The sequence below is a fragment of the Misgurnus anguillicaudatus genome, chromosome 15 (genome assembly GCF_027580225.2).
Source record: "Misgurnus anguillicaudatus chromosome 15, ASM2758022v2, whole genome shotgun sequence".
Taxonomy (NCBI): domain Eukaryota; kingdom Metazoa; phylum Chordata; class Actinopteri; order Cypriniformes; family Cobitidae; genus Misgurnus; species Misgurnus anguillicaudatus.
The window spans coordinates 17089296-17106796 of record NC_073351.2 but is presented as its reverse complement, the minus strand read 5'-3'; the positions used below and the strand labels follow the sequence as shown (position 1 = coordinate 17106796).

The 17501-nt window shown below is 36.5% G+C and overlaps 1 protein-coding gene across 1 annotated transcript in view; it reads right to left on the bottom strand.

The window, feature by feature from the left end:
- LOC141349138 (uncharacterized) overlaps positions 1-17501 on the bottom strand; it is a 57930-nt gene that overhangs the window by 23442 nt on the left and 16987 nt on the right. The window contains exon 4 of the mRNA XM_073853939.1: positions 4327-4446. Within this exon, the coding sequence (XP_073710040.1) occupies positions 4327-4446 (120 nt within the window). The remainder of the gene's footprint in view (positions 1-4326; positions 4447-17501) is intronic.

Genomic DNA, 17501 nt, shown 5'->3' with positions numbered 1-17501 from the left:
ATTCTGTTTATCCAGGGAAACATTTTGATGGGACACAATGTTAGACCGAGAGCAACTTTATTAGTTCTTGACACTCTGAGAAACGTGAAAGGCATCTTAAGAAACTCTGATGTAGTAATAACGTCCAGTGTATATCATAACATTACGCCCAACATTCCAATATACCAGTTCATAATACATAAGGGAACCAGGGAAATAAGACGATTGTTCTACAGGTGATGAAATCTGATATAATCATTATCATTAAAGACTGAATGAATCACCTTGTAAGATCTTGTGGTCACAAGGGTGTGACATAACATTTTTACGTGCTAGTGTGTGTGTGTGTGATGCCCAGACAGCATATTTCTCAGTTGTGTCATAAAACTATAAGAATGTATGTGAGAAAGGGAGAAAAAACACCAGAACATAAACTACAGCAGAGTTCTGCACTTACGTCCCCTGGGTCAACAGGTATACTGAGAGAGCGAAAGAGACCCAAAAATATGCACAGACGTCATTCGTCAGCTGAAGTCATCAATCAAAGTCAAACTGGCAACAATGAGAAATCAAAAACACGAGACAACAATGACAAAAAGCATAAAGCCAATTAGAAAAGGTTTTTCAAGTCCCTCCTGGTTATTTACGTCACAACGAACTGCTACACACAAACCGCAAATAAATGTTTGCCGCACACTCCTTTAGTCACATGCATTCCCCCGACACACACCTTCCTGAAAGCACTTCTCAGTCTGTGATGCCATCATTGGCTTTGTGTGCACGGCTCACACAGACGGTTGGAGAAGATGAAGAAACCTGTCACAGAGCTCATGACGGCATTATTATCACCTGCCAGTCAACCGAGACTGCTCGCCTTTCATGACAGCTTCACTTCACAGCATTTGATTATTAACTGTTTGCAACTCAAACATCACATATCAATCGGATGAGTCTCTACAGACTTTATTTAATATGGTTTGTTTATTTTAAATTACAATGTGAAGTTGAATATTTGTGGAAATATTTTTTATGCCACAGCTATTTTGAATCAAACTGGGTGTGTAGGCTTACAGTACGTTGTATAGCTCTTCCTATGATTTTCAACAGTCTTTATTTACTTAGTATTACCTCATTTACTTTACTATTTATATAGACTACCTTACAGTAGCTAGCTAGCAGAAAATAAATAAGAGCCTTTATTTTTTCATACTTGTTTCTTAGTATAGAAACACCAAATCAAAATAGTGTCCAGGTGGCTTTGAATGAGTTTATAAAGTAGCTTACACTTCTTTGTGTTTAGCTATGTGAATTGATAGTGTAAATACAGATAAAATGGCATAATATACACGGGAAACCGGAAGAATCCAAATAATCACATTACATTTAAAGAGATAATTTACCCACAAATAAAAATTCTGTCATTATTTACTTATCTACGTGTTTTTCTAAACATGTTTGAGTTTCTTTATTCTGTTGAACACAAAAGAAGACATTTTGATAAATGATGGTAACCAAACAGTTGATGGTATCCGCTGAATTTCAAAGTAGAAAAAACAAATACCATGAAAATAAATGGGTATCGTCAACTGTGTGTTTTAATATCTTATTTTTGTTTAACAAGATAAAAACTATTCATTTAAATTAATGCATTCAGCAGGTGCTTTTATCCAAAGTGACTTACAGTATATTCAAGTGCTGTTTACATGTTTTTATCAGTATATGGGGCTTGAACCCATGAACATTTTGCGCTGCCAACTAGTAATGCACGAGTCGGGGTTTTTCGAACCCATGGGTCTCGCTTTTATGAAATTATTTGGCCCGCCCCAGCTCTCCCAGCACCATTGTATCTATTTTTACAACCCGCCTCGCCCCACACCCACGACCATTAAATAGACATACTAGGCATTGTAATGTAAGTGAAAACAGGCTTTATTTCTGCATAAAAGTTCTTGGAAACAGCCATTAGATTACACTGGCATGTAAACTGCCAACAACATACGCCTATGAACCATAGAAACCAGCATGGTCATATTATAACAAGATAGGATAATGATACATATTTTCAACATTTACAAAGTAGTGTTTGTATTCATCTGTATAGAAGAACTTTAAATACCTCTATATTATTAAATATCTTTTTAATGATGTTAATTCCCGCCCTTAGTTTTCCCGCACCTCGTCTTCAATCTTTACTGTTATTTCTCAATTTGTTTTTTTTTGTTGTGGCTGGTGGCAGGAGCTGCTTGGCGCTTTCGTGATGTAAGTTCTAATGGTGCATTCACACCAACCACGGTAGAGGCGGCAAAAACGTACTGTCACGCGAATTTTTCGCTTGAGTTGAATATTTTCAACTCGGGCGAGACGCGCTTGAGGCGAAGACGCGCTTGAGGCGAATAGCGCGTGTTTTCGCGGCAAACGCGCTGCCAAATAATATATACCAGACCCACGGGTTACCCAGGGGGCCCACGCTACTACTGCCAATACTACACAATGCTCCTCCAGTTGATCTACAGGAACACTGTACTGCACAAACACTTATGCTACATACACACTAAACGCGGGGCATCGCGTTACTCGCACTAGATTACTCGTGGGAAGAAACTACGTGTCATGCCAATTTTTAGCTCGAGTTGAATATTTTCTTGCGGCGAACAGCGTGTGTTTCGCATTGCCCCACACGAGGAGGCGTCTGATCATGTCTTTGCATTGACGTTATATGTAATCTACTCGCACAAATCGTTTAACTCGCGTCTGGTGTAAACCCACCGTTAGGAGTCTCAACTAAGCAACAGAATAGGAAAAGATTTCACAATGTTTTGGAGAATATAAGGCAAACATGGGGACTTGTGACTTGGTGACTTGGACTTGAGTCGACTTGAGTCACTATTTTTGTGCCTTGTGACTTGACAAAAAATAAAATACTTGAGACTTGACTCGGACTTGGAAGTTAAAGACTCGGGACTTGACTTGACTTGAGACACGATGACTTGAATGACTTGAGTGTTAATCACATCATGTTTTCAGTTTGAATATAAAGTATATAAACTATTAAAAAAAATAAAGTTGACCCAGCTGCAGTGCAGGCTGAGAATGGCATTGTCATGACTGAATCACGACACTATCATCAATCATGCCCCTTCGTACGCACACCACGCCCACTTAGAACAGATATCAACATGTCAGCCGGAGGGTAGCGGGGGTCATCGCTTTCGGCTTCAACAACACGAACGGTGCGTTGCAAGACATGATGTAACATTAAAATCACGGGCAGCCAGACGACAACCTCCAATTTCGCCCGTCATTTGAAAGTTAGTTGGTAGTAAGCTAATGGTAGTTAGGTATGATGAGGGTTAATGGATAACTAAAGTAGCCATTAACCCTCATCATACCGTGTTGGGAACAAATGTGGGCAAAATAATCTTGATTTATTTTTTAAAAATACTCCCCTTGATCTGAGCGGTACGAGACTTGGCTACTGTGTCTAAGTTTGCCACCTGAGCACACACACACAGAGAGAAAAATTACTGGATTCTACAATGTTAGGGTCGGTTCACATATCACGTCTTTTGCGCGCTCAAGTTCGTTATTTTTAAATGTAGGTGCGCGAACGGAAGAGATTACAATTTTGTTTGATTCCATGATGTATTTTACTGAACATGAGTGGTTCTCTATATCTTTATATTCTATATATCTTTATTAAGATCAGATTCTGCAGGTAAAATGACAATAATAAGGTGACTTGACTTGGACTTCACTTGACATAGCCTGTGACTCGACTTGACTTGACTTGCCCAAGAAAAAAAATACTTGGGACTTACTTGAGACTTGAAGGTTCAGACTTGAGACTTACTTGAGACTTCCACATGTGTGACTTGGTCCCATCTTTGATATAAAGTTTCAATACAAAACTCCGTTTACAGTAATGTTTTTTCTTTTAGTGTCATTTTGTTCATCCAAACTAAATTTTTACCATGCAAACCTACAAAATATTAAAGCAATCATTTTGATTTCTAGATGACTATTGTATATTTAGGCTATGTTACGCAGGAAATCTGATTGCAAAAAGAAATTCAATGGTCAAGCATATCGGCAAACATTTTTGTTGAAAGCCAAAGCTCGTTCTCTTTTTTTCTTCTCCTTTCTTTCTCGCATGTGTGCCTTCAAACACCCACAAGTGTATACACACACGCACACAGTTGTTTCCCATCTGCAGAGCTCTTCCTGTCGTGCCGTGGCTGAGGTAGCTACTGCAGACACGCCACACGCGCTCTCACGAGCCAATGGGAGCTGGCCAATCCACAGCGCTTTCTTTTGTCCCTTTATGCCATTGTTCCCTCGTTTCCTTACCTCAGGTGCAGGCGGCAAGAGCGCTCATTTTCCAGCTCCGTACACACTCTCTCTTTGTCTGTCCTCACGCTCTCCATCTCATGCCTGACCACGCACAGCTGCAGGTCAAGGGCCCTTGTGCTGGAACAGAAAGAGAAATCAGAAGAGGGATATTATGAGGGAGGCATAATGGAGCCGTGGGCGTTGACAGGACACAAAAATTATGACATTGAGTTTTTTCTGTGGAACAAAATATAGTTTTGTGTGGAAACATTTCACATTAGTTTTCCAAATATATCTCTATCAATAAAAGTTTGATGGCAGAAGAGCTGCCCGGCCACATAACACGATGGTTTGTGTTGCGCGTTGTGTGAGTGACACTAAATGAAAGACAGATTTCTGTAGGGTAGATATACAGGCTGGAGAATATTATGGGCTTCGGAGGATCTCACACAGATGAGGTCGCTATAGCAACGGGAGAGCATACGCCAAGGCTGAGTAATCCATGGCACGGAGGGTTTTATCGAACCTGAGGCAATAGCTGATATATCAGTGCGATAACACTGAAAATGTAATCGTGTGTGTGTTTGTTTGTGTGTGCCTATGAGCATTCGCTGATGTGTTTGTGTAAGTGAGAGAGAGAGAAAGAGAGAGAGAGAAGAATGTAAGCTATTGTTTGTGTTTGTGCTGGTAAAGACATGGTTATGAATAAATTTAGATCTTCAGAAGAGATTCCCAGCTGTGTAGTTGCAGATGCATTGGTTCTTGTGGTAAAGTCATGTATCGCATTCACACCATCTGTTTGTGTGTGCTGAATAATCAGAACGCAAGCAAATTTCTAAACTTCTGTTAAATCCTTTTTTCCCCTTCTCTCAGAAGCTGTAACTCAGAAAGAGTGTGGTGGGTTTTTTACACACTTTTGAGATTTTGTGTTTAGAGAGCTTCTGGTATTTGCTGGTGTGTTACAGCTGTTGAATTGTGTTTTGTTATGTTCTGAAAACGCAGTTCATAAGCAGTGTTTCACAACCACTGTGCCGCGGCACACTAGTGTGCCGTGACCACTTGTTTGGTGTCCCGTGGAAAATAACACTGCGACAGTGTTTGAAAAAGTGCTCGAAGCTAGCTACCAAGTTGCTGAGTTGGTCACAGCTGCGTGTGTCACTGTCATAAAATCCAGCCAGGATATCATATGTGTTCTCATGAAAACAAGATAAAGTTTAACATTAAATGTGAATACTATGTTTAATACAGTATAATATTCCAGTTTAACAAGTCATTTAAGCATTGCAATAGAGGTTTGTGCAGTTCTGTTAATGATTATTATGATTGTGGTGTGCCGCATGATTTTTTTTACTTATCAAAACTGTGCCGTGGCAGAAAAAAGGTTGGGAAACACGGATCTACAGTATGGCAACAGCTGAACATGGCCAAAAAATAGTTTTTCTTAAAATTAAAGATCTACTTATTCAATTAATAGATTGTTTAGACCGAATGTTTAAATGAAAAAAAAAACATTTTCTGTATTCTTTATATAATAAAATATGTTCTGTACTCTTCAAAGAGCTAAAAAAATATACATCAATATTATATATACATTTATAATTATATAGCAACCCCTTTCATGGATGGGAATACAAAATACAGATTGCTCTGCCACCAGTGTTGGGTGTAACTAGTTACTAAGTAATTAGTTACTGCAATTTAATTACATTTTCTTTGAAAAAGTAAAGTAAGGGATTACTATTATTTTACAGTTATTTAATGATAGATACTTATTTTTACTATTTGGTAAAGTAGGAGTATATTGAGGCAAAGGTAGTTAATAGTGAGAATTGGACCTTAAAAAGTGTGACCAGAATAATTTATGTATATATATGATTTATTCAAACCAATACAAGCTTACCTTTGTATCATTTTACTAAATAGGATTGAGAAAGTAATTATTAAAATGTAATGAAATACTTTTTGGAGAGAGTAATTTGTACAGTACTCTAATTACATGATTGTAACTAGTAGTGAATTATTTTATTAAGTAACTTACCAAATACTGTCTGCCACTCTCAAAAATACTTAAATTAATAAAAATGCTATTTAAAGCGAGGTTTTAATATATATAGAGAGTGTAACAGTGACCTCACCTAACAGTTTTTTGTTTCAATTGGGGTGGCAAGTGGTGTTACTCTACTTTACAACAGTAAAAATAAACTTAAAATACCAATAAATTATCAAATGTTTCCATGTTTGTATTCTGTAGGATAAACACAATTCGTGCACTATTAACAATTGATTTTTTTTTTTTTAATACATATTTCATTGAGTTTGAGATATTGCATTTGTAACAAAATATGCATGTTCCCACCATACCTCAAAGAGGTATCATGGATTGTAATAGCAACAATATAACATTTTTAACACAAATGAAGTGGTTATATTGTGAATATAGATTTTATTTAACATGTACAATTTTGTTAAATTGTTTTAAAATATGTATACTTTGTAATATTTAAGAAAAAAGTAGTAGACACCAAAATTCATGTCTGTGGTGTTACAACAATGAATGTCGCCCCTTTAAGAATTGGAGGAAATCTATTTGGACTGCTTCCTGTGTGTCAATGTCATTGCAGGTGCTGGTTGATTTGAGGGGTGCATGGTAAGTGCATTCTTTCTCATTCATTTTCTTAAAGTTGGCTAAATTTCTGACAATTTAATGTGTTACACTTTATTAGTGTCTGTGGTGTTATATTTATAACTTCCAGATTTTACATATTTTAATCAAAATTTTGATAAATGCATACTTATTAATATTTCCTAAATGTCCCCTAATATTGAAATCATCATGATGGCAGCCTCTATTTTAGAAAAGACTGGATTTAGGGTAATTTAGGCTAATTCAAGGCTGTCTTAATTACTTTAAATATTGGTAACACCACAGACATAAGTGGATGTTTTGAAAATTATTTGAAATTATGTTATTAAGCTTCAATTTTAATGGAGATAGCATATTAAACAAATTTTACATGCATAACAATACATTTTATTAAAAGAAATCAAACAAGCATTTTTATAATTTCTGCCTCTCATGTGCCACCCCAATAGAAGAATGACCCTTGCATTTCTTTTTTCAAATGTGTTCCTGATTCTTTTCCTCTACAGGCACTTAAGGTCTTGAAAAGTTTCAATATTATCACAAGAAATACATTAAAATATTACTTCAGAAAAAAAGTACATTATTGCATGTTTACCACCAGCTTTGTTGTTTTAGCAAAGTTTCATTGACCATCTCTATTTATTTGTCGCTCTCTTTATTAAGATACAAACAGAAAATACTTATTTTGTACACAAAATAAAAAACAAAAATTTCCAGACAAAATGGCTTCTTCAGGCAAAAGTCAGTATTTAGTGTGACCTCTCTCATCAGTAAGCACATCTTGAACTTTTGGGGAGACTGAACTGCTAAAGTCATTAGATTAAAATGAGAAATTAGGGTTTGATTACATTTAGGTTTAAGAGAAACTGTGGTTCCTGCTATTGCTCAAGTGTAAGAGCTCATACTAAAAACATTACACTTTAGCTTATAATTTGTCCATAGTTTTATTAATACTGCATACAAATGTCATTTATTTCCTGGTTGCATTTTAATAAACAGGCTGAAAAAATAATAATGATATGAAAAGTGCAAAACCCTCTAAGTGTGTCTTACATTTTCTACTTTTAAATGAGCCTTTTTTTATACACAAACAGTTTTTTCTGAAAGGCCTGAGGCTGGAATTAAGCGAATTTGAAGCAAAACTAGGTATTTGAAGAATGTATAATATGTGCCGGAAGCATTTGGTTGATATAATTATCTTATTTTAGCTGCTTTTGCATCTGAGCTCCTCATATGGTCATTGTACCAAAACCAACAACTCTGAGTACATTTCTTCCTGGCTGTTATGGACAATGTTACAAAGGTGATAATTTTACTGATGTTCCTAAATCAGATGAATCTCTCCTCATATAAGGGAGGCAAAAACATTTAGCAGATTTGCATTTGAAAATATGGTCCTTTATGCTAAGTTAAGTTTGTGTTCGTATTGTAAGAAAAGACTTCACAAAACTTCACTTCATAAAACGAGGAGGTTCTCGTGACTCTTTATTACCCCGTAACAAATCTCCAAGCCACAGCAGAACACAAAGAGTGAGAATGTACTGTTCTCACTTCTGCTGTCAGAAGATCCAGCCATGCTGAAATATGGTGTAGCCACAGATGGCTTCAGAATGCACTGTACCCAGTACTGTCTGTGAAATTACACACGCTACAATCTTGTAAGGACATGAGAGACCTGTTCCAGAATCTTCATCACTTATTTAATACCGCTGAGAGAGCAACACGAAACAATATATTTCATCTCCAGATGTCTCTGTTATTTTCATTTTACACTCCCGCCATCCGCACAGGTAAATATCGGGGCTTATGGGTATTTTTTAAGGCTTGAGAGGCTCACGGCTGCCGAAACTGATGGCGTACAAAGTATTTAATCAGAGCATAAATCCATACGCTTAGCTTTACCATAAAATAATGTATGTTCCAGTAATGAGTGGCACTGCTGCAAGTGGCAGATGTTGGCTTTACTGTCTTATAGTGAAATTAAAGCGAGGATTAAAAAACTCGGGCGATGTCTGGCTTTTACTCAAAATTAGGGCAGGACCTCAGACTAGAGACACTCATTCAGCTGCCTACCGAGTGGGTGTTTGTCTGTACCAAGAGATATGAGTCGTGATCATGGGCTGCAAATCCCAGACAACTTCTTCTGTCTTCTATAGGACCATGCGTATGTGTGTGGGAGTCTCGAAAGAATCGTGATAACAGATAACAACTGGCTGTAGCTAAGACCGTGTGCGTGAGTAAGCCGCTGAACTGGCCTGCTCTTTCCATTAACGTGCCATTGAGTGGGAGGCTTGAAAATCTGTGTGCATGTGTGTTCGGTACTTATATCACTGTGAGTCCATGAAGCAGTGAATCACTTTCATGATATTAAGCTAAATATAGATACGTATGATAGTGTGTCAGTGTCTCCAAAGCCTAGGGAGCTGGCTTGCTGTCTAGTGCTTACGCAAGCAGCTGCGCTCTAAGGCTATATATCCTAATTATAATAAAATCTCATATGTGTAATCCTGTCTGTGAAATCCAGGCTGAGGTCTTATTATTTAATGATGAGAGTTGGAGCATTAAACAAGTTTAATTTCGATCATTGATGTCACATTGATATAAATGTTTCACATGCATTACTGGATTGCCTTGTCTTCAATTGATACTGCATAAAACAATGCCACCCGGAAAAAAAACGGCAAAAAAGGCCTCTATTGTACCTTTGCTTTACCTATACATATATTGTACGCTTCTGCCTACATAACTACTGAAGCTCACTACTGTAGGTTTTGGAACAGAAACATTTTTCGGTAACACTTTATTTTCTTTGTTACACATGCTACATGTAATTATTATAGTAATAACAGTTAATTATGCATAATTACATGCAACTAACCCTAAACCAAACCCTAATCCTAACCCCAACCCTATAGTAAGTACATGTTGTTGATGATTATTACTTAGTACATAAATGTATAATTACACTGTAACAGTGATGCTATAAAATAAAGTGTAACCCAATTTTCTTACATTTTCTATATGTAATAATATGTATGCTTGTTTGTGCTAATAAATAATTTGGTGAGGTTTCTAAACATGAATGTGGTATTAATGATGTAATGGTTATTTCACGCCTTACAGTAATCAATGCATACACAATAAAAAATCCTGGGTTAGCTTAAAAAGGGACAAACCCAGCAGAAAAAGTTTATATTTGACACAACAATGGGTTACAACTAAATTACAACAAAGCGAGTTGGGTTTGTTCCTTTAGATTGTGTAAAACCCTTTTTGTTTGCGTATATAGAATATTTTGCATACAGTGCTCATTATAGTTCATAGGAGCTACGGCGTAGCCTCAAAGACGTAGGCTACGCGTCGGTTTTCATTCATACTTCTGCGTCATTGTTCATTTCGACGTGCAATAACACGTGCAGACCACTAGTTGGCAGTATCCACGCGTGTAACCCAAAGTAGCAGTGCAACAGCAGCTTGGCCAGTAAACCCCTAAAAGAAGGAGCACCAGCTTGTGTGTATGATTTGAAATGGCCAGCAGTGATGGAGTTTAATATCAACTTGGCCCATCTTTGTTTTTACTGTCGCAAGTGGAAATGTCTATAAAGAAATGCGATCAGGATTTTTTTTACCTGACAGGACGGGTTCTAGCGGACAAATCACAGCACTTGCGTTCTGCGTGTTACGGTCATGTTGTTACCAAGCGTGCCGCACAAACCCTGAAAGTGAAGCCAAAATGTCTCGATCGCCCCCCCAGTGACTGGTCATAAACCCCGCCTCCCCCATGTTATTCAATGGGACTTGAGACTAACTAAACAATTGAATTACACTTCAAATATCCTTTTTCCGAAGCTGGTTTCTGTCATTTACTGTAGTTTTATCACGCTGGTGTAAATTCAAGTGTTTGTTTTTAAAGTAAGTTCGTTTTTAGTTAGTTATTTAATGCTATAAAAACGGTGGTGTGACGTCATGATTGACAGCTGTGATATGCGAATTCTGCCAGAGGGAGGACAGGGCCTTGATTTCATGGCTTTACTTCCTTTACTACTGCGCCGTATCGGGACACTGGCGGCTTCACTTTTCACCAATGGAGGAGAGCAAATGGGCGTCTTCCATCTTTTTTAAAGTTTATGGTTGTTACATTTTTGATGAGGTGTGCATCAGGCTACGCATGTACACATAGCCTACGTAGCTAGCTACGCAATAGACTTCTGTCTCATGAATAATGAACTTAGAATAATGAGTCGTGACTCGTGGACACATTCCTGATCAGTCGAGAAGCTCAAAGAGCTTGACTATAAATTAAGCTTAAGAATATGCATTTGCTTTTCAGACCCCTATTCCTCACCCATGCATCTGTCCACACAGCTCTCAATGCCAGATAAAATATAAGATACATATGTGAGTTTGGAAGTACTGTATAAAGTATGGGGTTGTATAAGTAGAGGTGAAATTCAAAAGCTGTGAGAGAGAAAAATGTACAGCTGGGGTAGCAAACACATGCATCATACTGTAATCCTCATCCTGCACATTAATCCTCATCATTGTCTTTTTCAGAGGATGCACACAAAAAATAAATCTGTTCAGTGCAACAGGATTGCATGGTTTCGTGAGACAGAAGTCTCATGCTGTGAAAATATAAACACGCAGAAGGACAATTCGCACGCCAGACAGTAAACTAGAGAGAAACATGTGAGTCAACAGAGCAAATCTTTATGGCTATGGTCAAGAATAGACATTCAGCTCTGTTATGAAACTTTTCCATTTGAGTCATTTAAGGAAATCACTTTATGTTGTCCCTTTGCAACAGTGTCACTGTCCTAACTGTGCTGATAACAGCCACATTAAAGATATGATGCAGGGCTCAACCTTTTTTCCAGGATAAATGAAAGTTCGGACGGGCAAATGAGAGATGCACACAAATGCAGACATGCACAAGTTACTCATTTTTGTAACTTGTGCGTGGATTCGCATCCTACCTGACTGCATATTCGGATGTGCTGCCACAAATAAACTGTAAACCTTTGCGGAAAACTCAAAAGTCAATGCAAAAACAAATACATAATATAAATAAATTATAAAAATATGATTTATTTGTGATATAGCCTTTGTTCTATAGCAATCAGGTATAACCAATCTGACATAGCTGAAATGTCATTCATTATTATATCTTGGCAAGTAACATTTTACTTGAACAAGTGAATGACAAACTAACTTGAAGGAAGGACATCCACATGGCAATGCTTAATGTCAAACCCTCTGATGTGTTTAATATTTTTCAGAACACGTTCTTATTCCAGTCTAAGGAAACCTTTAACACAGCTATTTAAAGATGCAGAAATTACACACTTCCCCATTAATGGGACACTCAACTTTTTTGAAAATATGCACATTTTCCAGCTCCCCTAGAGTTAAACCGTTGATTTTGGTAACAAAATAGCAGGCAACTATTTTCGTGTGCTGCGTAATATCATTGCGCCTCCTGCTCCCATGTTACGGCAGCAAAGTCCTTGAATATTACGCCGGAATGAGAGTATAGTTCCTAGCCATATCTGCCTAGAAAATTGCAATTTTTTAATTTTCTGTCGGACTTAGTACATGATGTAACTACAGAAGAGTCAAGTTTTAAATAGGAAAAATATCGAAACTCTTTGACTGCGATGCTAATGGTCTAATCAAATTCAATGGATTATGCTGAGCTATGCTAAAAGTGGAACCGCCAGACCCGGAGATCAGCTGAATGGATTCTAAAACAGTAAAAATCAAATGTTTACTCTATGCAGCGCCTGAAAAAAGCCCCCTTGGTAACTTTCAATAGCAGGGACTGTTTTCGGGCACTGCGTAATATCATTGCCCCCCCTGCAGCCATGTTACAGCAGCAAAGTCCTTGATTATTACCCCAGAAAGAGAGTTTAGTCCTAGTCCTAACTTTTAATTTTCTGTCGGTCCTAGTACACGATGCAACCACAGAAGAGTCAAGTTTCAAATAGGAAAAATATAGAAACTCTTTGGTTATGTTTGAGCGCGATGCTAATGGTCTAATCAGATTCAATGGATTGTGCTAAGCTATGCTAAAAGTGAAACCGCCAGACCCGGAGATCAGCTGAATGGATTTCTAATGTTTGACTCTAGGAGAGCTGAAAAATGAGCATTTTTTTTTTTTTTAAAGTGGAGTGTCCCTTTTAAACACACAAAAGACATTTTGGGCTAGAACTTATTTACATACTTTCATTTATACGTTGAACTTATCCGTTTTTATCAGCACGACATATCACACAGAACAAGGCCACAGGCCAAGTGATGTGGCTAATGATATATTATCATGATATAAAGGATGATAATTTTAAGAAAGTAATACACAAGGTTAAGAATCTTGTTAATTTACAAATGTTTTTACATGTTACTTAGATGCACTATTATGCGCTTTTAACATTGGATTTAATGCTTCAGGAAATCTGGCCATGATCAGCTAAACTACATGGCTTTGAAATGTCCTGTCCAAGATTTCAATGTAGACAATGTGTTGGCATTGTTCAGTTTTTAACTTGTTTCTTCCATGGCAATGTTAACACAGATCCAATCCAGAAGGCCTTACTTTGCTATCTGAGTTAAATCAAAAATGTATAATAGCTTGGCAGCAGTGATGCCAGCAAATGTCATTTGTTTGTCAAGTTAATAAAGAAAGAACGAAGAGTCATCGTTTCATTAACTTAATGTTGCATTTAAATAAACTGTGCTGGTCTGTGACCATGAATAAAAATCTTTGCCTGTTCCATGGCATCGCATCAAATGAATCCCTTAACAGCCATCATAATCAGCAAAAGCAGCATCACACCAACTAACTGCAAACCAATTACTCTATGATTACCAACCACGAAAAGATATCAGCGTGTCGGTCGACCCTGACGGCTTCTTCTCTGTCTATTGAACAGCAGCGAGTCTGAACGTGAGGTTTTGATCAGCAGTGTGAAGCCGGAGAGCATTAGAATAATGAACAGAGAACAGAGTCGTGACTCAACGGCCACATTCCCGATCAGTCGAGAAGCTCAAAGAGCTCGACTCTAAATCACCGTCGCAATGAAAGAACCAGGCTACTGGAAACTAGAACATCTTTACAGAAATGCACCCTATTCTGAGTTACACTCAACCGTTTTGAAAAGACTTGTAATTCTAATCGCCTGAACTGAAATGCAAATGTCTGACATAATTTATTACCGTAAGCAAATGAAGTGAAAACAAAAAAGATGTTGAAGGAAAGAGTGCTGATGTAGAAAGACAGAACTGTACCTGTATGCATAAAATACAAAGAGAGAGAGAGAGAGAGAGAGAGAGAGAGAGAAAGAGAGAGAGAGAGCTTGTCCTTCCTATCCAAGTATTTCCTTGATTCTAATCACAGCTATGGGATCATTCTTGGTAACCAAACATCATAAAACAAAAACAAGATGAGATATATATACAAACACAGAGGTGACACATATAGCCCAAATATACTCACATGCCCCTTTGATGTTATTTCAGTTTCTCCGGGCTCATCCAGACATTAGGGTCTTAAATGAGATCACAGAATGTCTGGATGAAATATAAAATTATATGCACCATCGTAAGACTCAAACTTCAAAGCAACAACAGGAGGCCTTGACGTAGGTTAGCGTGAAGCTCAGCATCGTTGGATTTTATTGTTTTTTCTTTTGACATTTCACTTGCGCATTACTCCTAAACTCAATAGATGGGCTCGTCCCTTTCTGACCCAATGCTGGGTTGAAAATTAATCCAGCATTTTTTAGAGTATAGTGATTTTAGACCATCATGATACAAAAAGAAACTGACCATTATTAAAGGAACAGTATGTAAAAAATGTATATCAATTAATCATAAAATGGCCCTGATATGTCACTTGACATTAATTAATCATTTTCATTTCAAATACTTATATCACTGACAACAGTGGTCCGCCCAGGATATTGTCATTTAAAAAGTGGAGTTGCAGCCCTCAACTGATGTTTATGTTGTCATTTTGTGTATTGGCCACCAGTTGTCTGATTGCAGTACCAGTTTTAGCCACAAGTTTTGTGATTGCAGTACCAGTTTTGGCCACAATCCTACATACTGTTCCTTAATAATAATATAGGGGAGAGCGGGGCAGAATCTAACACCTTTTTGACTTTGGCTCTATCATTCAAAAAATATTAAAGTTCGATAAATCATTTTTACACAATGAACACACACATCTCTGCTACAAATGAACACTTAAAATTTGTTTGTGTGAACTACCGTTATCGTACAATTACACCGAAAGTGACAGGAGGGCAAACGTTACAACTTACCCCATAGGTGGGGTTAATTGTAACAAACAGAGGGTTTGTTGTAAAACATGCTAAAAAATTTGATCAAAAGACAAATAATTCAATACAATTCTATCTATATACTAAATGTGGATATTGTTTATATATCTGCCTATAATAGATGAATGTGTGGATATCTATCCATCTATGATCCTTCATCTAACCATCCTTGTATTATGCATAAAAAATTAATCGCGATTAATCGCATACAAAATAAAAGTTGTTTTATTGCACAATATATGTGTGTGTACTGTGTGTAATTATTGTGTATTTTTTACCACACACACATACATATATTCACGTCAGATTTTTTTATTTATATATAATTTTTATTTATATATATATATAATATGGTATATATAAAAATATAAGTAAATATATATACACATGTAAATGTTTCTTAAATACATACATGAATGTGTGTGTATTTATGTGTACATAATAATTACACACAGCACACACTTATATATTATGCCAAAAATCGCTTTTATTTTGTATGCGATTAATCTTTTCCCAGCCCTATTTTTTTTTGAAAGGGCTTCATAATTAAGACAAAAAATTATAATTGTCAGTTATTTCCCCTGATATTGCATTGTTATCATTTTGATTAATAGTATTTAAATTTTTTCATTTCATTATCATTGTATACTAGATGCTTAGTGTTAAAACTTTTTAAAAAGTTAAAAGTTTAACTGTGTTAAAACTAACCCGGCTGTATACAAAAATGATTTTAATCCCAGCAATCAGTTACAGTTGCTGACATGTTTCAAAATGATGTTATATTTTAGGTAACAAGACAGTGATTAAAATAATATAAGGTTTTATTTGGTGACTTGCACACCCAACTCAGAAATCGAAAAAAAAAAAAACGTAAGATGAAGAAATGTACTTTTATGCCTCCCAAACACTCTTTGTTCAATATCTTAACCAAAGCACATCAAAACTTTTCGCAAATTCACAGGAGATCATCTTCTGACATTAAGAAAAAAGACCAAAAGCCTAAGTAGCTGTGCTACAATTAACCTGTGTTAGTTTGTGCCCCGCTCACCCCTTTATATTAAAATACAATAACACAGTAACAAATATATGTAAAGCAATGTAAACCAGAATTAGAATTATGATGTGAGTTGGAATAAATAGTGTAGTCAATTCCCTTCTCATTTTAGAAGTCCAAAATACAGCACTGATACAGACATACAAAACATGCAAGAAAAGTTTTATATTTGGCCTGGGCTTTGAGGTATATGTGCTGATAAAGCTGAGGGCATGAGGAAAGTAAGGATGGAAAATATAGCCCATATTCCACCCTTGCCCCTTTCCAAAGGGAAACCATACATATCAGTTTGTGTGTTTATAAAAGGAAGAAAGAACGAAAGAAAGAAAGAAAGGTGTCATCTATTGTTAGTGTTGTCTGTGCATGTGTTTAGGAACAGACTATAAGGTTCTTTTTATTTGGAAATATAGTCCAATATGAATGTCCCATGAGAGACAAACAAAATGCTGAATTTGCATAATTTGTGCTGACTCAGACCCACAGTATGGCAGAATGATGTCCAGCCTTTCACTGTTTGTTTGGTTGCTAACAATAACAATATGACAAGGAAATATCTGAGTTATTGTAATCTAATCTTTACCCTAAAAGGTTGCTTTTTCATTGTCAAGTAATTCAACCCAAACATGCTTTTGTCTTGTTTTATAGGATAAGTGTCTTGTATAAATATACAGTGGGGGTCCAAATGTCAAGAACCACTTGTGAAAATGCTTCTATATTGCATTTGTTTCAAATTTAATATAAAATCATATTAGAAAATATGAGTACAACAGTTTGAAATATAATGAAAATGTATGTTGATAACACGAATTTCAGAATTTATCAGTATTCAGGCATGTCATTTTTTTGGTATAGGCTAATGACCGCGCACTCATGCTAGCATAAACCATGTTTATTCAAAAGCAGATGATCCATTTTATACCAGCATTTAAAAATGTTCAAGAGAGAATCTTGTCGTCAATAACAACAAGGCAATCTGACATTTTACAGTAGATGTAGAAATGGCACAGAATATTAAAGGATTAGTCCATTTTCTTAAAAAAAATCCAGATAATTTACTCACCACCATGTCATTCAAAATGTTGATGTCTTTCTTTGTTCAGTAGAGAAGAAATTATGTTTTTTGAGAAAAACATTTCAGGATTTTTTTTTTATTTTA